The following is a 24,841-nucleotide window of genomic DNA, read 5'->3' on the forward strand; positions in this document are numbered from 1 at the left end:
ATTTTGGAAAATTTAAATTCTAAATATTAATTATTGAGTTGGGCCAACTTAATTTTGAACGATTTAAATTGAGTTGGGCCAACTTAATTTTGGAAAATTTAAATTCTAAATATTAATTATTGAGTTGGGCCAACTTAATTTAAATCGTTCAAAATTAAGTTGGCCCAACTTAATTTTAGAACATTTTAATTCCAAATATTATTTATTGAGTAGGGCCAACTTAATTTAAATCGTTAAAAATTAAGTTGGCCCAACTTAATTTTGGAAAATTTTAATTCCAAATATTAATTACTGAGTTTGGCCAACTTAATTAAAATCGTTCAAAATTGAGTTGGCCCAACTTAATTTTGGAAAATTAAAATACAAATATTATTTATTGAGTAGGGCCAACTTAATTTTGAACGATTTAAATTGAGTTGGGCCAACTTAATTTTGGAAAATTTAAATTCTAAATATTAATTATTGAGTTGGGCCAACTTAATTTAAATCGTTCAAAATTAAGTTGGCCCAACTTAATTTTGGAAAATTTTAATTCCAAATATTATTTATTGAGTAGGGCCAACTTAATTTAAATTGTTCAAAATTGAGTTGGGCCAACTTAATTTTGGAAAATTTTAATTCTAAATATTAATTATTGAGTTGGGCCAACTTAATTTAAATCGTTCAAAATTGAGTTGGCCCAACTTAATTTTGGAATTTTTTAATTCTAAATATTATTTATTGAGTAGGGCCAACTTAATTTAAATTGTTCAAAATTGAGTTGGGCCAACTTAATTTTGGAACATTTTAATTCCAAATATTAATTATTGAGTTTGGCCAACTTAATTTAAATCGTTCAAAATTGAGTTGGCCCAACTTAATTTTGGAAAATTAAAATACAAATATTATTTATTGAGTAGGGCCAACTTAATTTTGAACGATTTAAATTGAGTTGGGCCAACTTAATTTTGGAAAATTTATAATTCTGATTATTAATTATTGAGTTGGCCCAACTTAAATTTGGAAAATTAAAATACAAATATTATTTATTGAGTTGGGCCAACTTAATTTGAACAATTTAAATTCTAAAAAATAATTATTGAGTTGTGCCAAATTAATTTTAACAACTTAAATTGAGTTGGGCCAACTTAATTTTGGAAAATCAAAATTCTGAATATTCATTATAGAGTTGGGTCAACTTAATTGAGTTTAGCCAACTTAATTGAATTGAGTTAGGCCAAATTAATTTTGGAAAATTTAAATTCTAAAAAATAATTATTGAGTTGGGTCAACTTAATTTAATTGAGTCAGGCCAACTTAATTTAAATTGTTCAAAATTAAGTTGGCCCAACTCAAATATTAATATTTAGAATTTAAATATTCCAAAATTAGAGGACTCCATTCAGAAGACTGGAGTAATGATGTTAAAAATTCAGCTTTGCCATCACATGAATAAATTATTTTTTTATTCTTTATCAAATAAATAGCCTTGGTGATGTGCATAAGAGACATCTTACCAACCACAAACTTTTGAACTGTTGTTTTTCATGTTAACATATGTCTTGCTGTGAACGTGCCTTTAGTTAGGAAATAAATCATCACTCTTCTTCACCCTGTAAAAGCATATCTGGTTTTCCTTTGTAGCAAATACAGCAGTATATTTTGCAAAGCACATAATCGGAGACTCAGATAACAGGGTACAATTGATCTGTTTAATAAAAGCTGTATTTCTACAGTTTCAGACAACATAGATGCCCTTGGTAAAACACACATTGATTAAAACATTTTGTCACTGAAAGTCAAGGGATCATGAACCTTCAGGCTGCATCGAACGTGATCATATCGTGTTGGGCTGTGATAGGCTGGTTTATTAGGAGAGGGAAAGTTGCAAATGGAAGGGCAAGTACATTCTAATGTTCCACAGGTACATGTGCTCTTTCCTAGTCTTCTCTAATGGATCATCTGTACACAATTCTGCTCACACCTGGATAAGGGAGTCCTACAACTACAGATAGGCATGGATTTTGTATAACAAAGTGGCAGGAAGGACATCAGCCTTCTCTTTCTGTACAGTAAAAGGCTTTGTAGGCTCACAGGGGGCCGTTATTAAAAATAAAAACACAGGCAGAGTGCAGGAGAGAGGGAGTGAGGTGTTCAAAACATGTACAAGGGAAAGTAGACTACCCGAAGTCATGCTTTCAGTTCTTCAGTATCCTGAAACTGGCCACTGCATCTGGGAAGAGCAGTTACACAAACATTGTCCTGAGCACAGTGGACGAATGGGGAAAAGCAGAGCCTGGCAGTGGGCCGCACTCTCTCCCATTTACCTGCAACATCCACGTCCCGCACAGTCAATGTATTGTCGTACACAAGATATTCATGGGCGTTAGTCAAGAGCTGCCATGCAAAGTGAGGTCTCGAGTCTTACGCGAGACCTCGAAGAACCTGTGGAAGATGTCCTATTACCTCACAACAAAAAACTAAATAAAAAAAAACTAAAAACTAAAAACAAGGAAATCTTGTGCTCTTCATTTGAGAGGCAGGGATGGCGGCGGCAGCATCTACCTTCTTCAATCAAGCTGTGCTCGCTCGCATTCACTCCAAAATAAAAACACACATGTAGAATGTACAAGTATTTACAGCTCACGCACGTCAGTTAAAAAAAGCTACAGTATTAATATGAACATAAAAACGTTTCAGTACGGCTGAATCAAAAGGTAAGTAACGACTCAAGTATTTTGACCATTATGTCTGATTCACCATGAGGCTGTTATGAGACGCCACTGTCCGACCTGATGCTCACGGGCCTTCCAGACACTCATTTTCAGAGGATTATAGATATGGAAATGAGAAGGACCTGGAGCCGCACACTGATCTTGGAGACGGATGGAAGGATCATTATCTCCACCTTCTCCCAGATGTTCTAGGACAAGTGTCTTCCACATCTGCCTCAATAAAGTGCATTTGCTTCAAAACTGATTTTGTAAATACTACAGATTCCTCTTAAGTTCAACCATGGGACTGTGTATGTGTGGTACCAGTAATTACAGTCCAACATTGGGCTGCACATCCGCCCCATGTCGTCTTTCAACACTATCATCAATAACACTAAAACCAATAAATAATCAGAGCAATAGAGTGCAGTATAAAACAATAAGATGAACTGATTTGCATCGACGTTCATTGCTGGGCCTTTGAAGATTCCCAGTCCAAAATGCTTTCGGTTTATGTAAAAAAGAGAAGTGATAAAACCAGAAGATGGATCTCAATGCAGGTCCAACGGCTTTTTTTTATACTATAAAGTCTCTGTTTAGTTTTCATCTTTGGTAGTGAACTTGTGCATGTCCTTCTCAAAATGTTGTCTGCAAAAAAAAACTTAATACTTGGTCTGTTGCTTGTGATTGAAAGGAATCAAAAGGAACTGAAAGTGCTTTGACTGCTACAAAACAAAAACAAGGGATTTGTTTAGTCTTTTTTGTAGTTTGAGAAGATGATGGTCCCTGGAGTGAAAGTCTTTATTCGTACAGGGTAACGGTGCAGTAACACAAAGCTGAGATCCTCCGGTCCACACTTGCCTTGTCTGTGCAAAGGAAACACAAAGAGAAAAGATGTAAGAAGCAGTAAACAAAGACACACAAACGACATGTTTTAACAATTCTGGATCTAAAGGATTCCAGCAGTGTTGTTTTAGTATTATTTATATACTATTACGAATCGGTGTGTGTTTAATATAAATATATATTTTTTATAATATCAGTTTGCATTTGAATTTCCAGTTCCTTATCAATCCTATTAACGATTCTTTCAGAACTTTTGACAAACCGCCAGCCTATATTTGATCTAAACTGTATGCTAAACAAAAATAATAAATACAAATAGTAGTGTAACAATAAAACAAAATGTATTACAAAAATACTCTGTTCTTGAAGTGTCTCTTTTAGTATTCATTGTCATTTGAACATCCAGTTAGAAGTTCAACTTGTTAGGTTACACTTTGTTGTTCAATTCCAACAGTTAATTTCAAGTCTTTTTGACCAATTCATTAAACTAGAATCATAAGAGAACCAGATCATAAGAGTAATTTGAAAGTGAATCAAACTATATTGGTCACGTCAGCAAAAAAAAAAAAAAAACTATCATAATGAAATGGACATCATCAAATTCATTAGATTTTTTTTTTAACCCTCTGGTGCTGTTTGCTCATTTTGACTGAAAAATGTTATGTATAAAAAAAAATAAAGTTTACTTCATTGGAATGGTACGAAACTTGGTAAAGGTTTTGGTACATGCTATGTGAAGACACACAAAACAAATAGAAATGAATAGGAGACGAATTTCATCTAGTGGAAACATTTGGTACTGCACACAAACAGTCTTACTGAAAGCTCTCTTTCTATATAAAGCTCAAATATGGAACACAACTTGTTTAGATTTATGGCTTTGATTTTTGAGTAAAACAGAGTAAAACATGTTTTGTAAAATATACATTTCATATAAAAATGTTTTTTGCATTTTTCATAATAATAAACTTACACTTCTATAACTTCATTTTATTTTAACTTTTTTTTTTTTTTTCACTTCAGCAATAATCTGCCAAGCGTCTTCTTTAAAAAGAGACCAAACTTAAGTCAATGTGCTCCAAAGCATTCAGGTCTTTAATTTTCAGGTCTATGCTCAAAAAGTGGTTAACAGGTAATAAATGGATCATAACAATTCCATAAATATAATTTAGTACCATGAAATCCCCTAAAAATACAAAGTATGAAATAAAAAACTTTATTGAACTAAAATGTAGTACATTAATTTCATTAAAAAAAAAACCCTGTCATTTTTGACAGTCACATGAGCAGCACCAGAGGATTAAACCGGATTTTTACATTCACTCACATTTGATGACGTTCTCTACATCAGCTGGGTCCTGGAGGATCTTGGAAAGGCCTTCCAGCAGCATGGATGCCTTGTTGTAGCGATATGCGATGTCCTCTGTCTGCTGAAACATCTCGTCTAGTGCGGCCGACTGCACCTGTAACACACACAAACACAAACATGACACCAATGTTAGCCACTCATAAAATCACGCAGCAAAACTCAAAGTAAGGATGCCATGACCGTCCTCACTCACCAACTCTACAGCGTGGTTATAAATGAGCTTCTCAGCTGTAACGCTGTTGATCTCGTCCACAAATCGCTGCTTGTCAGAGAAGAAGTGGTTGAGTTTGTCCGTGAGGCGGCGGCAGAGGGAAATGCAGCTCTTGTAGCGCTCGTTCAGACTCTTGACCACTGAAGTTCAGAGAGAAGGTACGTTATTCGTTACATCAGTGATTCTCAACCTTTTTGACTCACAACATTTGAAGGTCCCCCAAGATATTTCTGGTGCTTCTGCTGTAACAACAAATCTGCTCATTTTCAAACTTTATTTACAGAAACTAGCAGTCACAATATATTTACATAATAAAAAAAAATAATAAAAAAAATAATAATATATATATATATATATATATATATATATATATATATATATATATATAAATATACGTACATTTCGTAACTCCAGAAGTTTCAATAACAATGGTCTTTTACTCAAGACTTTCGTTTTTTACTGACAAATAGCCATTTTTACCCCCAAAAAATATTCTAGAGCTTGATATAACTAGAACATTTTATATCAATTTTAAAAATGCCCATGACTTCTTAGGATTTGATTCATTTTCATGACTTTCATGGTCCTTAAATAAATGACAGTTGCTAAAAATACGATGTTAAATATTGATTGGTATTGTTTTTAACTTATTCATATTTTAGTTTTGTCTTATTTTAAATCATCCATTAAAATCATTTTAACTAAATATCATAAATTTTACTACACAGTTTTCACTATTTTTATATTTACTATTGTTTTAAAATCCATTAGTCCACTACCCTGGAAATCCAGAGTTTTATCAAAGAACAGAAGACGGCGCTCGAATCGTTCCTTTGCAAGAAGGATGTTTTTACGTTGTGTTATCCAATTGCGTGCAGTGAAATGCATGCTTGGTGCCGCCCCTCGAGTTGGGGCGATTTTCATTACTCGATGCCAGATTTTTTTGATAATGAGAGCCCTGCACACCCAAGTCCTAATAATAATTTTAGGGCTCAGGGAAAGTGTTTGAGTCTGTAACAATTCAACCTCACGTATACATACACACTTTTTGTCATCCGAGTCATGAGATGTATCAGCTCACCTTGTTTGACGGCCGAGGAAGGATTGAGCTTGGCAGACTTGATCTGAGCTTTGGCCAGGTGCAGCGAGGAGGCCAGCAGCTGTGCGGCTTTCATATACAACACCAGCTGCTCCACCTGCCTGTGTGAGATGATGATCAAAACATTATATACTGTCTCATTGTTAAAGGTCCCGTGTGTTTGTGCGCACTGCTCTTACCCCCACTCTTTACTGAGCTGACTGATCTGGTCCACCACCACGCTGTCCTGAGGAGGATAGAGAGAGGCGGCGGACGCACCCAGATCAGGTCCTCCGGCCCGTAGAGAAGCGATCTCCAGCACACAATCCGTAAAGGACAGCATCATCCGCAGGTGCATCAGGGTGTCTGTGTGCTCACGCTGCCAAACACACACATAAACCTGTTAGTGTTTCCCAAGAAAAGCTTTATCCCGTACAGACTGTTCTCTGTGTGTAACAGGATGAATTGATGTGCTTTAACTCAAACCCTGAGCTATGTGACCAGTATACAGGATTGAGCAACTAGATCACCAGTGTTATTTTAGTATTATTAATATACTATTATATTTTTTTTATTTTTATATTTTCAGTTTTTATTTTAATTTTATTTTAAGTTTTAGTAATTTTGCTTTACACTTACCTTTTTTTTTTTATTACTTATTTCTATTTAGCTTTTATTTTTTACTTCAGTTTTAGTTGAGTGATTTTAGCGCTTGAACTTACACCATATTTTATTGCAAACTTGTTTTCCAATCAAATATTTATATATATATTTTTTCATCTTTGTTTTAATAGTTTTAGTTAACAATAACAACACTGCTAGGTGACGTGTCTGGTCTGAGTAACCTAGTCACAGGACTTTAGTTGGCCAATATTAGAGTTTTTATTTAAAAAAAATATTTATTGGTATTGGCCAAATATTGAAAATATAATTGTTCATTCTCATTTCCCTTATTTTAATATTTTGATTACCCTTACAAATCTAACACTCATTTAAAGTTCATTATTTAGTTAACACTGGTTCACCCAAAAATTAAAAAAACATAATAAATTACTCACTCTCGTGTCGTTCCAAACCCAAAAGACTTTTGTTTATCTTCACAACACAAATGAAGATATTTGAATGAAATAGGAGCGATTTCTGTCCCACTATTGACCGCTACGCAACTACCACTTTCATGCTGTAAAAAGTTCATAAAAAGATCTTAAAACTAATCCAAATTTTCTGAAGAGAATCGATCGCATTATATGATGAACAGATTTAATTTAATCTTTTGTTCACATTTAAACATGGATCAGCAAAGATAAACAGAAGCTCATCCGTACTTGCTTGAAGTGCGAGAACAAACCTCATTGGTTCTTGTGGAAGCTCAAACGTGCTGCGAAACATGGTTCTTGCACATCAAACAAACATGCTTAAACCATTACATTCATATGGATTAGTTTTACGATCTCTTTATGAACTTCTTGAAGTTGTGCAATGGAGGGATAGGAAAGATCTTCATTTGTGTTTCGAAGATGAACAAAAGTCTTGTTGCAGGTTTTGAATGAGGGTGAGTAATTTTCATTTTTGGGTGACTTATCCATTTAAATGTAATATTTAGCGAACCTCAAAATTAATATCCGTTTTTCATAATCCACATTACAATGTTGTGATGCCTAAATTCACTTGTAGTTTAAAAAAATAACAAATTTTTAGCTTTTATTTGTAATTTATTTAGAAAAAATAGTGTCGAATTATAATATTTGGTCTTGGTCCTTTCCCAGTCCCACTATCCTCTCTTTGCCCCGCTAATGTTCTCTTAAAATAAAGGCAAAAAAAGCCCACAGCATAATTTGAATATATGAGATTTATCAGTTATTGGTCATTACATGAAAACCATTATTAGATTATCTGTATTTTAATATCTGTGCATATGAGATCTGATATATTATGAGTCAATGTCTTTGAATTTGAATACACAGTGGTGCGAGCCCTACTCTACATGTTAGCGTTCTCACCTCCATCAGCGTCTCCTCCGGCAGTTCTGGCGCTTCAAAGGTGATGAATCCATCCAAGCTGGGCGGGGAGGTGCCGTAAGGGACGTAGCGCAGGCTGCTGGGAGCCGCGTCCACTCCTGGCGACGAGCTGCCGATGGTCATGCCTGGGGGAGAACCCATGTACACCTTACCGCTGGTGGAGCACAGCGAGCCGGCAGAGCTGTTGGAACCTACTGCGGACACATAGACACAGAAATCAGCTTTAGCGACTACTTGAGTTAAGAGTCTATTAGCTTTAGGTTAAACTTTGAAAACAGGGGCAGTGACACGGCATTAAACATGTAGTGAGGCAGCTGAAGCAGTGGTGTATGGGGGCGGGTTTACGAGGCGAAGCCCCTCACCTGAGGTGGTGCGCGGGCGGGAGGCGAGATGGCTGCAGGTGGGAGGGGTGCTGCTGTTTGGGGGCGAGCCCACAGTGAACACAACGTTGCGGGGACTCGCCCCGCCCGCTGCCAAACCGCATATCCCTGCCGGGGCTGGGAAGGGATGCACACACAGGGGTCACTCACAGACTAACACATACAAACACTGGCAGCCAATCACAGCACTTCATGCAAGCCAGAAGCTTTCAGGAGAAGCTCAAATGATGTCAATGGGGTTGCATTTAGCAGAAATAATATTGGTATGAAAAACTGGACTAATAAAAAACTATAACAAAACGAGAAAAGGCGGCCACCTGTGTCCATTGGCCTCTCTGTGTTCAGGCTGTCTGTGCTGCCCTTGTACGGCTGTCCTCCCAAAGTGATCCGTACCGGCTGCTCAGACAGTCTGCCAGCACTTACAGACCTGAGGAAACAAACAAGTTCAGCTTGATTTCAAATGCATATGGAACTTATAATACAGGAGTCAATGACATGACACTTCTTTCTTGTCCAAATCTATTCCTTTTCAAATACATAAAAAATGCAAACAATGATGACATCAATACAATCCTTCTTTGATTGTTTATTCATTTTTGTTTTGTGATATTTGTGTGGGGCATAAAGTCATAAATGTCAGTGTCCTGATATATAATAATGTTATGATAAGTACTGTTATGAAATTTAAAAAGCCTGAAACGAAAAATATTAATTATTATGTATGTTTCTTTAAAAAAAGAATAAATAAGCAGTAGTTCTGGTGAAATATTATAAATGATAAATAAACACAGCAAATAAAATTCATGTGGTGTGACCAACATGCAGGGGGAAAAAACATAAAACAGGGAATGATATCATAGAAAGGAGATTTTCTAGGTCAATAAGTCTATAAAATCAATACATTTTTGTGACAAGGCAAGGTCAGAAGTTGTAAAATGTTGTACACAAGTTGTACACGAATGTTTAAAATATAGGGTCAGTGTTTTTGAGAGAAGGCTCTTATACTCACAATTATTTGATTAAAATAGTAAAACAGTAACTACAGTAAAAACTGTAATATTGTGAAATATTAGAATTTAAAATGACTGTTTTCTGTTTTATTTTATTCTGTTTTATTTAAAATTGTATTTTATTTCTGTGATGGCAAATCATTTCAGCATCATTACTCCAGTCTTCAGTGTCACATGATCCTTCAGAAATCATTATAATACGCTGATTTGCAGCTCAAGAAACTTTTCATTATCAATGTTGAAAACAGTTGTGAGTTGTGTCAATTTTTTTCAGAATTATTTGATAATTAGAAAGTTGAAAATATACTTGCTGAATAACAGTATTAATTTCTATAAAAATAAAAACAATTTAACTGACCCCAAACTTTTGAACAGTAGAGTATATTATTATGCATATTTTTATGCATTATGCATCAACTGTTGTAAAATATATCAAAACTTTTGCCAACCTGCCAAAGGAAGTCTTGCTGGCCTCTGGAGCAGGCTGATGGCTGCTGGGATACGCCGAGCAGTGATGAGCACAGAGGTCACGTCCATCCATCAGCATCCTGATTGGTGCGGGGCTGTCGGCTATACCCTGCTGTGAGGCCAGAGCCAGGAGGTTGCACGACGCTTGAGTTTTAGGGATTTTGAATGGAGCGCTCACCTAAATGAGAAGAAATGTGATTAGTAATGTCAAAAGCTCTTGATCTAGACCAAAAAGATTACCAGACACCTCCTGCAGCTTACCTTAGTGGGCGAGCCGATGATGGTGGGCAGCGGCGACTTTGTTAGCCAGTCAGAGGTGCGAGGGGAGGAGCCAAGGTGCTTAGTTGGGGAGGTGCCTAGGTTGCCGGGACGCCCGAGCTGAGGGGAGTGGCTGGTGGGGTAGGCGGATGAGGTGGGGTGGACTGGGTCAGACATCTGCTTGTGTAGCTTCTGCTTGTTCTGATAGATGTCAGTCAGTGTGGGCGCACTCTGAAGACGAGTGCCCAGTAACTGAGAGGATGGCACAGGGGAACCTAAAACATAAAAAGTGTCCTTGTTTTAAAAAACATCATTTAAAGTCGCAATGAATGAAATTAACAACAGATCTTTTCTTCCACATAGTGACATACATACGAGTGTAACGGACCATCGAAAAATAAATAAATGTAGGGCGGGATTATTTCCATCAGCTAATGATTGGATTTTGAGATGTGGGCATTGCACTCAAAATTGAAGGCAGATGAACCTTTAGAGAAAGGGGCGGGGTTAAAGCAGACTAAATGATTGGAGAAGACCTGTATACATCACCAGAGAGAAGTCTGTTGCATTCACCACAAGGTCCAGTTTTTAGGTTTCTCTTTAAGGTATAAGGTATATGTAATTGCGCATTTAGGTGCCGAGTAATATTAATTAACAACATGTACTTAAGGTTAGGGTTTGATTTAGGTTAGTTGCATGTGATTATGCATTATTTACTGTTATTATAATAGAAACTACATGCAACGTGTAACAAGAACAGTGTAAAACACCATTTTTAAAAATGAAAAATACGTATGGATGAATTTAGCTTACAATGAGATCTATAACATTCATTTCTGAAATAGATAGGGTGAATTTTCATTATAACATTTTGCTTCTGGCTCATCAGATGCTACATGATTCAACCACTAGGTGCCACTGCAGTTTATATATTTAAGATGTGCGCCATGAGACTTCAGTGAACTGAAAGAATAAAACAAGGTCAGTGAGTTTGTCTGCAGTTTAGACACGATCATTGAGTTCACAGTTTTGATGGTTTATAGGTCTGAAGAGGTTTCACACAAAAGCTCACGAGTCGAACAGTTTGTTACTACAACATGCATTGTTCCTGATGGCTTGTTGAGTTCTCAGCCATAACGACCAGCTGTCTCCATGGAGATTAAAATAACAGACATGCTGTGACCCACCGGGAGAAAGCCACTGTGGCTACTGCTTGTGGGACTGTTAATGGTGCCACTTTGAAGAGGAAACAGCAGTGCTGTGAGTTTTTTGGTGTCCACCTTTGACATATAAACTCACCGCCCGAGGAGCTGCGACTGCGGGCCTCGTGGCTCTGGGGGTGTCCGCAGCAGCAGTGGCCAAGCTGCTCAGGAATAGTGCCCACTGGGGAACAATTACACAGAAACAGACAGACACACATTAAATGGGCACGTCTGGATACGTCAGACTTTAAAAATACAGTTTCCCAGTAAACATTAAACTGGAATGACAGCGGCAACTTACCCAGTGGAGAGGGAGAGTAGGGCCGGGAACTGCCCGTAGAGAGACGTCGCCCAACAGTTTGGACCGTATCTGCAGGGCTTGGTGACCCAGACACCATTTTAGGGAAGCCCATGGGGCTTGTGTTGGAGCGCCGCACTGTGCCTGACCTGTAGAAATAAAAAAATAAAAACATGGTAACACTTTCGTTTAGGGTCCAATTCTCGCTATTAACTAGTTGCTTATTATCATGCATATTACTAGGACATTGGCTGTTTATTAGTACTTATAAAGCACATAGTAATGTCCTGACAATATTCTACATCCCTCAATCCTTCCCAATACTAAACTTAACTACCTAATTAACTATTAATAAGCAGAAATTAGGAGTTTATTAAGGCAAACTTCGTAGTTAATAGTTTGTTAATATAATTGAATAGAATGAGAATTGGATCCAAAGTGTGGCCAAAAACATCATACTGTAGTAGTATTTGACAACCGTACAATTGTATTTCACTGAAACCTTTTCTTAGCACAAATGACACTTTTCATAACCAACAATTATGCAATCATGTTAAACCAACTGGCCTCGATGTGATTTTATTGGATATAAGGTGTAGTTTATCACATTAACTATGAATTAAGTTGATCAAAAGTGACAGTAGAGACAGAAGATTTCTATTTCAAATACATGCTGTTCTTTGAACTTTAAATTCATCAAAGGATCCTGAAACTAAGGTCTAAGAACTGTTTCTTAAGCAGCAAATCAGCATATTAGAATGTTTTCTTAAGGATCATGTGACACTTAAGACTAGGAGTAATGATGCTTAAAAATGTCAGCTTTGCCATCACAGGAATAAATTACATTTTAAAATAAAATAAAATGTATTTAAAATTGCAATAATATTTCACAATATTACTGTTTTTACTGTATTTTTGATCAAATAAATACAGCATAAAATAATTCTTACTTAAATCTTTAAAGCACAAATAATCTATAAAAATAACATTGTTATTTTTGTTTCGGTAACACTTTACAATAAGGTTTCATTAGTTAACATTAGTTATTATTAATAAATGCAGCTTTGTTGAGCAAAATAGACTTGTTTTACCAAACCCAAACATTTCATGCATTTTACTTTTTTACAATTTGCAGGACGTTCTGTCATCAGCGTTGTTAGGGTAAGAGTTCCTCGCATTTCCTTTAACTTAAAGTGAGATACTCAATATTCAAATTGAATTGAATTGACCTAAACAATTCATAAATGAGCTTAGTGACACAGAAAATCACTCCTGTCAAAATTTGGTAAGCTCAAAAATGTTAAATAGTTCAGTGCACTGGCACCTGGAAGACAGTTATGACTCAACGATCAGGTCTGAATTGGTGCCCGGGGCCACTTCACCATCACCGTGCCGGAGCTGACTAACAGGGTAGTATAATGTGAACCAGCCTGGCCCTGGGCACAAGGACAGCAAGGCTGCTGTGATGAGATTAATCACTTTTTGAGACCCAGGGCAGGTCAGAGTGAAGTAGTCTAAGCAGCTGCTGAGGTCTGGCGTGACTAATAGGGGACAAGCAACAGTCAAAATCTCCAGACTCTACTAAACACCTGCCTGAAGACCCTAAACCCATCTGTTCTCAAAGACCACTTAGAAAATTCTCAGCTATACAAGTGAGCAAGTTTAGGAAACAGATGCAAATTCGAGAGTGACAAGAAATCTTTACATAGCATCATAAAGACATGAATATGCCGCATACAGTAAGTAGCAGAGTTAAACATTCCCGTTGTTGTTCGTCTTACCTGGGAGAGCCATAGAGTGTTGTGGTTGGGCTGCTGGAGAGGTTCTGTTTGATCCGCTGGTAGTTTCGTACCTGTGTGGGCACAGGTATTGGCGTGGTCTCGCTTCGTGGCGACACCATTGGCGTATGTCCGGTGGATGGCTGGGGTGGCCTGAGAAACCCAGAAAACAAGGTTTCAATCCAGTCAGAATGCTTTTCCAAACCCATTTAGGCCATAAAACCTCGACAAAATCCTCAAGATCAAAGTCTCATTCAACATGCGATCGCTAAATGTAAAGTGCGAGACGTTTCCAAATTTGTGAAACGAGTTCAGCAAAAGCAGTTTCTGCTCAAAGGGCATGGCCGAACCACATGGGGCGGAGCTACAGTGTAAACACAAAGCCCTGACCAATCAGTAAGGAGGAGGGAGGAGTCGTGGGCGGTGCTTTTTAGGCAGTGACACGTGCTTGGTCCACCTACCTTCACCAGTCACAGACAAAGAAAACAAAACAGCTCGTTCTTATTTTATCAGGAACACAATGTTTTTTTCACAGATGTCATGACTGGGTCAAGTGCGCGCACTGTGCAAAGGTCTGATAAGAAGGAAGGGGAGCTAAAAGGGAGAAAGGAAGCTGCACATTTCTGTTTGAGCTCCAGTCTCCTCCTGGATTATGTAATGAGGGAGGGAGGAGTGTGGGCTACACGTGAGCAGTTAACCAGGCAGCACAACTGCACACAAAGAGAGTTTCTTTGTTTGACTCAGAGTCAGTTCAGCATGGCACAACAAACCAAACAGGACATAAATGATGAGGCTATATACGATAATATATCTATATGTATTATATATAACACTACTGTTCAAAAGTTTGGGGTCAGCAAGGAATTGAATACAGACAAAAATTAGACTTTTTAAATTGGTCAAAAGTGACAGTAAAGACATTTATAATGTTACAAAAATGTATATTTAAAAAAAATAATGCTGTTCTTTTGAATTTTCTATTCATTAAATAATCCTGAAAAAAAATCTATCACTGTTTCCACAAAAATATTAAGCAGCACAACTGTTTTCAACATTGCCAATAGATTGATTTCTGAAGGATTGTGTGACACTGAAGACTGGACTAATGATGCTGAAAATTCAGCTTTGCCATATATACAAATTGAATAAATACAAATTGTAAACATATTAAAACAATTATTTTAAATTGTGACAATATTTACCAGTATTACTGTTTTTACTGTATTTTTTTAGTGTTTTATTTTTTAATTTATTTAAACAAAATAGTATGAATTTTAATATTTGCCATTTATTGGTTATCTGTTTTTATTTGGGTGCACCTCTAATATAATTTTTTTTTTTAAAGAAGAAGTTAGTGTATATGTGTGAAAAAGAATAAGCAGACAGAGAGGAGACGGTGAAGGTGGAGTACGCCTCGCTTGTACAAGAGAGGGAAACAGAAAAGCCACAGAGCAGAAGGAAGTGACTCGGAGGAGATGCACCGACTCTCACAACAGCAAAACAGCTTCTGTTTTACATGAGGTAACAGACAAAAAATGAACAGCATATGAATGTTTTAACTGTCAACTGAATGATCCACTGCATAACTGCACAATAACAAGGGTCAAGTCACAAAACAGCCGATGCGATGGATGTTTATTTCTGCACCTCTGGACAAAAATAGAGGTCGGTTCACAAGTAAACGGTGTGGAAAGAGTTTTAGATCACATGCAGATGGTAAGAAATGACAACAGGGTGTCTATTCTTAGGGCAGGAGCACAAACACACACACATTCGCTCCCACAGGACTCATTCACTAGCCATGTGATTCACCTCTCAGCTTCCTCCTGCAATAACAGATACACCACCCAGAGTCACACAACCGTGAACTCGCCCTGGCTTTCACCTCCATGATTAAATAGTTTGGGAGTAGAAGGCACCAAAAATATCTCCAATGACATCAACGAAACAAACAGATCAGTGTGCTAATGCGTAACTCCATATTTCCATGATGCAAACAGCCAAAAAGGATCAAGATTATTTAACCATTGTCAATATTCCTGTCCGCATGTCGGACTTGACAGTGAACTGTGTATCTTTGGCCTACTAAACCTTGTTTAACATTTGACGCAAGTAAACATGCATGTGTGAAGGTTTGAGGTTTGAAAGCATTGTAATGCATTGTGCGTGAACCATATCAGTGATGTCACACTCACCCTCCACACAGAAGGAATTCACTGGACGGCCTGCGGCCCACTGCCCCCATTGGAAGGTCATCTAAGGAGAAGAGAAAGAAAGTCATGAGAACTACAAATACACACAGTCTCACAAACACCAGCAAATCACAGCTTGTGAGAACGCGAATCAGCGCTGGAAGGCTTTCATAGCGCTGACTCAGCAGACGCCTCTCTATACTCTAAAACACACACGCAAACAGCTCCAGCAGCTGCTCAAATCTAGTGTGTGTGTGTGGTTCAGGTATATGTTATGGGGACAAAATGCCCTCGCAAAGCTGGCAATTGCCAAAATCCTTGTCTTTGTGGAGACATTTTTTGGTCGCCATGAGGAAAACAACTTACAAAATAACACTAAATTATGTTAAAAAAAATTTTTTTAAAAAGGCTGATATTTCTCTGATATCAAATATTTCTTGAATATTTTTATATTTTGTACGATTTATTAAAAAAGGCTTATTTCTGAAACGTTTTCCAGTTAAAACATTTTTTACATACTAAACCATTCTTAAAATAACTGTTTTTAGATTTACTTTCAGAAAATATGTGTTTTTCTTGTTTTCACCTTAAAACTCAAATTTAGCTAGATTTAGGATTCAAATTACATTTACAACATTTTTAAAGTATATTGTTTTACTTATAGAAGAAAAATAAATTTTAATTATATTATCTCACATTAATGGTCAATACAGTTGAAAAAAAACTTTTTGCTTCTCAAATAAATTGATCTTGTTTTAAGTATGTTTTGATTTTTGAACAGAAAAAAAGAGACATGTGCTGATTATTAAATGATTTTTGCCGTGTAAGCGTGTGACATGTTCTGTGAAGTAATGTGACTCACAGGACTGCTCCCCGGAGAGATGTGGCACCAGCACAAAGTCGTCCGTGTCACAGGAGGAGTTCTTGCTGCTGGTGCTGCCGCCCGACTCTTTGGACAGCTGCAGGTAGTTGGGAGGGCCGAGAGGTGGAGAGGACAGCACGTCCTCAGGGAGAGTCTGCATGTCTGGCAGGGACTGCAAAACAGAGGTGGAGGTAAACGCTGGATTACCTTGAGCTGAGTCAGTGCTATTAAACTTCTCAATGCTGCAATCATCTCATGCAACACCCTAGTTTAGCATTCAGCACTGACAAAGTAAGGTGCTTACCGGAGGAGACACGTAACGACAGGAAGGAGAGCTGCCACACGTGCTGTCTGAGACCAAGCCAGAGCACGTTGGCACTGGCACAGGGCATGCTGGGTAAAAAATAAAAATAAAAAATGGTTTAGTGTCCAGCCACCCCTTATTCACTAAATTTGCTCATCAAATGTTCTTACTTACATTTTTTTATAGTTGATGTCGGTTCCAAGAAAGGATGACTGAAGAAAGTGTCTGCAGACAGACAAATATGAGAATGAGGAAAGGGAACAACAAGGTGGAAATCCTCCCACAATGCACTGCAACAACAGAAATACACTGACCAAAATCCATACGATCCTTCTGGTTCCTCTGGAGCAGCCCCAGCAGCAGATCTTCCAGTGAAGGAGACGTCTCCCTCGGGATGCTGTGAACAGAAAGCTTAATTATTCAGTAAATAGTGATTAGTCTAATGATTGGCCATATCGAGATTATTGGCTGAATAATAAAATATAATCAAAAATCTGTTTTCATTTTTCAGTGAATTTTCAGTAAAGATTCAGTAGCCATTATTTGAATATTCAGTGTCACATGATCCTTCAGAAATCATTCTAATGCTGTGTTCACACTGCAAGTGACTTTTGGCTATTTATCTGCAGCGAAAGTGCAAGCGCCGGTCTATCTGGGTTTACGTTGGAGTCAGCACAGAGATATATAATAAATTCAAGGAAAGTTGCTGACCACTAACAAAACTTTTCCTCAATCATAACAGTCCACTACAGGATCTATTGATGGATCTTTTCCTCAATTACACCTGACTTCACTCCTTCTGGTTGTCGCTCCTGAAAGTTGCTCTTCATTTGCACAGTTAAACATACAGGTAGGTCCATATAAATTTGGACCTAACTGTATCTCAACTTTGTCGCATTGCTAGACAAACCTACATTCTACATTCGTTTATGTCCCTGGAAATCGCCAGCTCTCCATTGAATTCATGTCGCTTTGTCGCTGCGTGTCGCTGGCAGTGTGAACTCAGCTTAATATGCTGATTTGGTGCTCAAGAAACATTTCTCATTTATTATAAATTTTAAAAACTGTTGTGCTGCTTAATATTTTTGGGGAAAACAACAATCTTGAGCATTATGACACATATGAAACACAACAAAAGACAAAAACAAAAATAGTCAAGTGCTCTTACTTTGGCACCAAAGTCTTGTTCTTCTCATAGAACATCCTCAAGTCCTGGGGACTGTTAGCCTGGTCATACATTATATACACACAAAACACCATTAAAACATCATCACAACAACAACAAAAAACAGCAAAGACTTCAAATCAGATAATTAGCTACTATATGATCTCAGTTTAGCCTCATTGTCATGAACGTCACCTGAAAAGGTGGCTTTCCCACGAGGCACTGGTAAATGACAGTCCCAATGCTCCACAGGTCAGCTTTGGCATCATAGTTCTGGGACATGATCACCTCTGGGGCCTGCGAAGAGAGGTGATAGATTACAAATGATGAGAACATGATGCTGCAAAAGTCTCACACTGCTGATGTATTTCACAAATCTGAGACAGTGAGACAGAATTTAGTACGTGACTACTGACCATGTACATTGGGGATCCACATAATGTGGCCGCCATCATGTTGCTCTGGAGATATCTTGCAAAACCAAAGTCAGCTGTTAAACAAAGAGAGCACCGGTGTTATTAATAGTAACATACTGCTGTCTGAGAGTCACGACTTATAACTTCTGCACAGACTGAGACAATGGAAACAAAGAACAGGCTGTGAGAGATCAAAGGCAAGAAAGAGTATGATGCTATTATATAGACTGTTGGGTGCATACACAGTGGACTACAAACGTCTTGAGGTATTTATTTTAATTTTGGATACCAGATTTGTTATGTGGTCTCAGGCATTTGAATTATACTGTAGATATAATAAGGTATAATTAGTAATATTAGCAACAAATCATTATGTAGAGTGTTACCAATCTTGATGCGTATGCCGCTGATGCTGGACTTCTTGCGTCCCGTGTAGGACAGCAGGATGTTCTGAGGTTTGAGGTCTCTGTGAATGATCCCCTTGCTGTTGAGGATGCGCATAGCTGCCGCAATCTGCTGTAGAAAGACCCTCAGTGTGTCCTCTCGCAGAGTGCCCTTGGCTGGAAGAGCAAAGACATTGTACCGCTGAGAAACATGGCTATACACTCCATTAAGACATCCTCAAAACCTCATCTAACCAGATAGCCTTGCAGCTGATATAACCGCTTACACACATCATACAATGTTTCATTTGCTGAAATTGAAAAGTGGCTTTATGTGTCAAGAAACCTAAGATTTACTAGTTTTGAAGAGCAAAATCTTTAAGGTGTGGTCACATTTACCATTGTTTGGCAAATTTTGAGCAAAACAAAAGTAATTTCAATAGGAGTCCACAAGATTGTAAAATTCCTGACGCAGATTTTGCATCGAGTTAAAGTGGGTCGCAACTTCGCTGTGTTGACCAACAGAAAGCTGCTTGGCTTGAAAGTGACTTCAATGTGAGCTTTGCTTCATAAATCGCTATTGACTATAGACAATGACCCCCGGTTGACAGACTAGGCTTAAGCCTAGTCCCAGACTTAAATGCATGTTTGAGCAGTTTTAACTGAAATCAACTTGCACTAACATATCTTAAAATATGTCAGTAACATTGTTTTGTCTCAAGATGCAAACCAGTAATGTTTTTTTTCTAAGGTACATTTATAAAAGCTACTTAAATGCCCTAATTGAACTAAAGCCTAATCCTGGCTTAATCTAAGCCCTGTCTGTGAAACCGGGCCTGGAAGTTTTTTGCCCCTTAAAGTTCAACGAAATTTTGCTAATGTGACCATTATGTCTGTTTTAAGCGATAAAACAAACAAAATGTTGTGAGTAATTTATATCAAAAGAAATACGGTAGAACTGAGCATACCTAGAAAAATGTAGATTGACTATTGAAATGTCCATGACCTTTTAAGGTTTTATTAATTTCCATGATTTTTCATCACACTTGGCTGGCCCAGTAATACATTATAATTTGTAAAAAATTAGCAATAATAGCTAAAAACTATTATAATTACACAAGAAACGCCAATAAATTGGAAAATGGCAAAGATGTCAAAACATTACTGATTGGTTTGTCATATTCAACCCATTCATACTGATAGATAAAAGTTTAAAAAGTTGACAAGCGGAATTCCAAATCATTAAGTTTGCATAACAATTGAAAAAAGAAAAGAAGTGACAGTTCCGTCAACTAGATCTCAACAATCTCTGTCACTGGCCTAGGGCAACAGCCCACCCTAATTGTTGTGGAGCGATGAAGTGAGAATTCATTGTGGATGAACTATCCCTTTAAATAAGGATGTACACTGCACTGAGCTAATCCAAGACCATCAGAGTCATGTTCTCTAGGCCCCTGATTGGTGAGAATGTTAAAATCAGAAGCTGCTCAGGGATTTTACATGGAGTGATGGCGCTCCAGGTCCCCTGTTAGAGCAAAACTGGTGTAATCCACTGAGCTGTTAAGAGGATTCCCTTCACTCAATCTGCTCTGTAAACAAAGCAATTATGATCACAATGAACCTCGTACTGATCCCAAAACAGTATTTGGCATAGCTGTGAGGTTGTATAACTACTGTAAGAAACGGTTGCATAATTAAACAAGGGAGAAGGGTAAGAGGACAAGAGCATGGTTACACAAAGATAACAATCTGTCTGAACATAACAAGAGGTAACAGTCCAGCCAACATCACTCACACAAAGTAAATGGCACCAGAGTAATCTCTATTATGCCCTCTGCGTCACACACTCAGTGAAAACTTGGTTTATAGACCAATCAGATTCCTCTGACGGAACAAAGATTGCTCGTAAACAACAAACTGAAGTACACAGACTTCAGTTTATTCACAGTGGGTATGTGGACAAACCTCTGTGAGCTGTAAATTTATATGATAATGGAGGCAGCAGTGACTCTCTGAGAGTGTTGGTGGTAAGTGTGCTTTGAGATTGAGCCCTGGAGACAGACACTTCAACTCTAGCTCGCAGAGGAGAAATACATCCTTGTTTAATGTGCAAAGAAACTTTAGAAACCCATTTATAGGTGGACTTCCCTAAAATGTGCTGTAAAAACAATGCTCTTTTTATTTGAGCAGCCTGACCAAATGATGTGTTTAGCTCAAAAGCTGCTTACCTTGCAAATAGTCGGCCAGGTCTCCTCCATTGCAGTACTTGAAGAGGAAACAAACAGAGAAAATAAAACTCAACTTTGAAACCAATACTGAACAATAAAAAAAACTATGTCGAGGCTCGAGGATATTTCATGGGCTACAGGAGGAGGAAGGCCGGTTTAGTGACACACACATCAATGAATCTGATGAAGTGATGCAGCATTATGGGATTGTCAGCATGTATTGGTGGCCAGTAAATTTCCACATCATTGATGGCATGAGAGAAATAGCCCTGAGCATACTGGGTGTTGAGTACAGAGATAATACACTACAGTTAACATAACATCTATAAAACTCTGACTGAACATTAGGACCTTTATTGAAGGCTTTTTAAAATAAAAAAACAAACAAATATTACTTCTGGCTTGCAAGAAAGATTTATTCTACAGAATGAATCAAAAACAGCAATTTTTTAATGCTTTTAGTTTTGGTTAATCGAAGAAAACCTGTGAAGACCTCTAGTTTGAGCCAAACTCTAGCTGCAAACCCCCTCTCAGGTCACACAGACAGGTCCCAATAAATTATACTCAGAAAGCCAGCAGGTTGCATTATCAGAAGCTACTGTACATACATGAGAAGGGTTGGACTGATACACACTACTAAATATAGTTAATATTAAAGCTCTGGAAATTGTTTTTGAGAGCAGCTTTCCCTGAACAGATATTTTTAGTTTGGCCCCTTGATGTGTTTGTTTCTCCTTCAGACTCGAGACTGCAGTGTTGGACAATACTAGAAAGAATAGCCATGAAACATTAGGCACACTGTGGCCTCATGACTAAAACAAGAGCATGTGGAAGACAGAAACAAGAGAGGGGGAGAGATATAGGGGGTAATATATGCTTTACACTCACCTCCATAACCAGGAATACAGAACTTGGCGTTTCCTGAAAGAAAGAAAAACAAAATTTTACTCAGAAACAGCCCATAACAGCAAACATCCATCACCGACACGGATTTGTTTGCACACAGGTCCATGTCCTCCAGCAACCACGTGGTTGTGGAAATACAGGCACGTGCGTAAGTGAAGACGACTCACGTTTCAAATCCTGGCATGCAAACATCCTGGTGCTGAAACCATTAGACACACCAGCCTCATAACAGCTATTAGGACTGCTGGGTCAATACTGAAAGAATTAGATGCGGAATGCTGGCCAAATAAAAAGCACAAGACCCTTTGGTTTTTTCCAAGGAAGTGGGGTGTTACAGTAATAAAGACAAGCCACCAATCTATAGAACTTCCTCCACAATCTGATCTGAAAGTTTTATGATTCCTGGTATCTTTCAGTGAATTGATGTTGGCAGCCCATTAATGCAGCTGTGATGGACTGGTCCATTAACAAGGAAAGTGCGGCCATTTTATGTGCTGCTCATAAGTGCTTGCCTGTGGAGAGTGTGTGTGGGGAGAGTTTGTAATAGCGGCCAACACTCCATCTGCCCACATCACCTCTCATTCCTCCTCACTATATCTCACTACCTCACCTATTCAAGATGACTAAATATTCAAAATATCTACTTTTTAAATACAAAATAATCCTGAATGTTTTTTTGTGTGTGCTTATGTCCATTATTTTAACATTAAGATTACCTTTCCCATCAGGTAACACACACTTAAAGTTAATCCTTAATACCTAGTGATGCACCAAAATTTCAGCAACTGAAAAAATTTGGCTAAAGTAATTTTCCCTTTTTTCCCCAGCCCAGAATTGTTTTAAAGGACTGAAATCATTGACCAAAACAGTGACTTTTAATCAGTGCTTCTCAAAAATGTGTTTTGACTTTATCAATGTCTATTTTATGCACACATGGATAAGCTTCATCAATGATCAAAAATGAAGAGTAGCGATTTGTAAAAAAAAAATGGTTTGAATTAAATATTGAGAGGTGGCTCATTTGACTAGAACTGGTTTAATTCATCTCCTGAAAACACAAAACCCTGATTAGCATAATTAGTTCAGTTAGCCAAATTTAATTACTGAAACTGTATTTTTTATTTTTGTTTCACTAATAATTTAAAGCTGCAGTCCGGCACTTTTTTGGGTTTAAAAATATCAAAAAATACATTTTTGAAAAAAAACGTAACCAGACAGTGTTCAAAACGATCTGCTTGCCTTACCTCGATTCAAAACGGTAAGCTTGTAATAATGATTTTAATTCTAGTGGTACTGGTGGATTTCCGCGGGAATTTCGAGCATGTCTTTGCGTCATTACGTCACTTCTGTACACATAGAGAAGGAGTCTCGGCTAGTCGGCTATTATAGCGTGTGTGGATGATGGTGGAGATTTAGCTTAGCACTTGGTATGGCGGATCCCGAAAGTTTAAAGCGACAATCACCAGTGACAACTGGAGATTCACCAGTTGTAAAACCCAAAGACTTCGGACTTCAGAAAAAATATATTTTTCACGTTTTGACGTGATATAAGCAATCGTTAGATTTAATCAGCATGCTATAGCCTACTGCAATGCTTCCCCCCACCCCCCGAATTTGGTCAGAACAAAAGTGAATGTTACTTACTTGTTCAGATGACATTTTTCGATGAAAATTCTAATGTTGACACTTTCAAAAAGTATACTCTGAGATTGCTGATGACAGTACAGTATCCACAACGACGCGGCAGCGACAGGTTCTCCTCAATACATTGTGTTCATCCGCGCTGTTTCATGCCGATTTACTACCCACGCACAGTTAATAATTCCGCGAATAACTGCAATTGCAGATTTCGAACAGAGATGGCGACAAAGAGGAAAAACGACGGACTGCAGCTTTAAATGTCACTTCAATAAACACGAAGAATGAACACACATTACACAGTGATGATGATGAGCACTAAACTAAGGGCTTAAGTACACAGATAATACAATCAACAGAACAAGGAACAGGTGCAAGACTAATTAGACATTATGGTAACAAACAATGAACTAAAACTCAGGCTAAACAGTGACAGAAAAAAAAAAGAAACAGGGCATGATCATAACATTAATAATACTGCATAATAATTCATGTAAATCTCAAAATGAAAATCCATTTTCATACTGTACATTATGATGTTTTGATGTCTGAATTCCCTTGTAGCATTTAAATTGATTGATTTTAGTTTTTAGTGTTTAGTGTGGACAAAATAGTATACAATTTGTATTTAGAATTATATCCCTAGTCTATGTTATGCTGAAGAAAAAAAGTGTTTGTCTTCATAATCTTGATAAAAATGTATGAGCAGCTCAAGGGGTCATGACTTGACATTCTGCAAGCAAGATACTTCCTTCTCTGTAATCTGATCCCAGACAAGCCCACCTCCCCAATTCTGCTGTAGATCTGGTTATGGGATCTGGGATCAATGCAGCCATACGGGCCACAAGGGGCACAACCTCTGGTTGTCAGTCTGATTGCATATAGGGCTGATCTGAGCTGTCTGTGGTGGGGGATAGGAAGGAGAAAGGAAATGGGACAGCTCCGGCTGGGTGGAGCGGTCGATCAACTCAAGGACGTCATTAACCATCCCATTTCAGTAATTTCTTGAACTTGACCATCTGTGAGTTCATCTGAAGCCAACTGGCTCTGAGCATGATACACACACACAAACAAACACACAGGCCATTCGATGAGAGGCACAAGAGGAACCGTTGACCAAGTGCGGGCAGGAAAAGAA

At 37.8% G+C, this 24,841-nt stretch overlaps 1 protein-coding gene across 3 annotated transcripts in view; it reads right to left on the bottom strand.

Annotated features, from left to right (window-relative positions):
- Nucleotides 1-1,677: 1,677 nt before the first annotated feature.
- ulk2 (unc-51 like autophagy activating kinase 2) overlaps nucleotides 1,678-24,841 on the bottom strand; it is a 33,510-nt gene continuing 10,346 nt past the window's right edge. The window contains exons 4-27 of one of the 3 annotated variants that reach the window (XM_079610576.1): nucleotides 22,048-22,080; nucleotides 21,160-21,196; nucleotides 18,935-19,108; nucleotides 18,549-18,622; nucleotides 18,328-18,429; nucleotides 18,136-18,194; nucleotides 17,282-17,364; nucleotides 17,142-17,192; nucleotides 16,968-17,056; nucleotides 16,664-16,835; nucleotides 15,805-15,865; nucleotides 13,613-13,762; nucleotides 11,835-11,980; nucleotides 11,631-11,714; nucleotides 10,335-10,606; nucleotides 10,055-10,251; nucleotides 8,913-9,022; nucleotides 8,578-8,712; nucleotides 8,198-8,406; nucleotides 6,398-6,576; nucleotides 6,201-6,319; nucleotides 5,102-5,259; nucleotides 4,867-5,002; nucleotides 1,678-3,559 (exon numbers count right to left, since the gene is read on the bottom strand). In XM_079610576.1, the coding sequence (XP_079466702.1) occupies nucleotides 3,495-3,559; nucleotides 4,867-5,002; nucleotides 5,102-5,259; nucleotides 6,201-6,319; nucleotides 6,398-6,576; nucleotides 8,198-8,406; nucleotides 8,578-8,712; nucleotides 8,913-9,022; nucleotides 10,055-10,251; nucleotides 10,335-10,606; nucleotides 11,631-11,714; nucleotides 11,835-11,980; nucleotides 13,613-13,762; nucleotides 15,805-15,865; nucleotides 16,664-16,835; nucleotides 16,968-17,056; nucleotides 17,142-17,192; nucleotides 17,282-17,364; nucleotides 18,136-18,194; nucleotides 18,328-18,429; nucleotides 18,549-18,622; nucleotides 18,935-19,108; nucleotides 21,160-21,196; nucleotides 22,048-22,080 (2,895 nt within the window). In that variant the 3' untranslated portion in view covers nucleotides 1,678-3,494. Of the gene's footprint in view, nucleotides 3,560-4,866; nucleotides 5,003-5,101; nucleotides 5,260-6,200; nucleotides 6,320-6,397; nucleotides 6,577-8,197; nucleotides 8,410-8,577; nucleotides 8,713-8,912; nucleotides 9,023-10,054; nucleotides 10,252-10,334; nucleotides 10,607-11,630; nucleotides 11,715-11,834; nucleotides 11,981-13,612; nucleotides 13,763-15,804; nucleotides 15,866-16,663; nucleotides 16,836-16,967; nucleotides 17,057-17,141; nucleotides 17,193-17,281; nucleotides 17,365-18,135; nucleotides 18,195-18,327; nucleotides 18,430-18,548; nucleotides 18,623-18,934; nucleotides 19,109-21,159; nucleotides 21,197-22,047; nucleotides 22,081-24,841 lie in introns of all 3 variants that reach the window. The other 2 variants (XM_079610575.1, XM_079610577.1) reach the window with 2 other exon arrangements.

Source organism: Phoxinus phoxinus, assembly GCF_949152265.1.
Source record: "Phoxinus phoxinus genome assembly, chromosome: 4".
NCBI classification, from domain to species: Eukaryota; Metazoa; Chordata; class Actinopteri; order Cypriniformes; family Leuciscidae; genus Phoxinus; species Phoxinus phoxinus.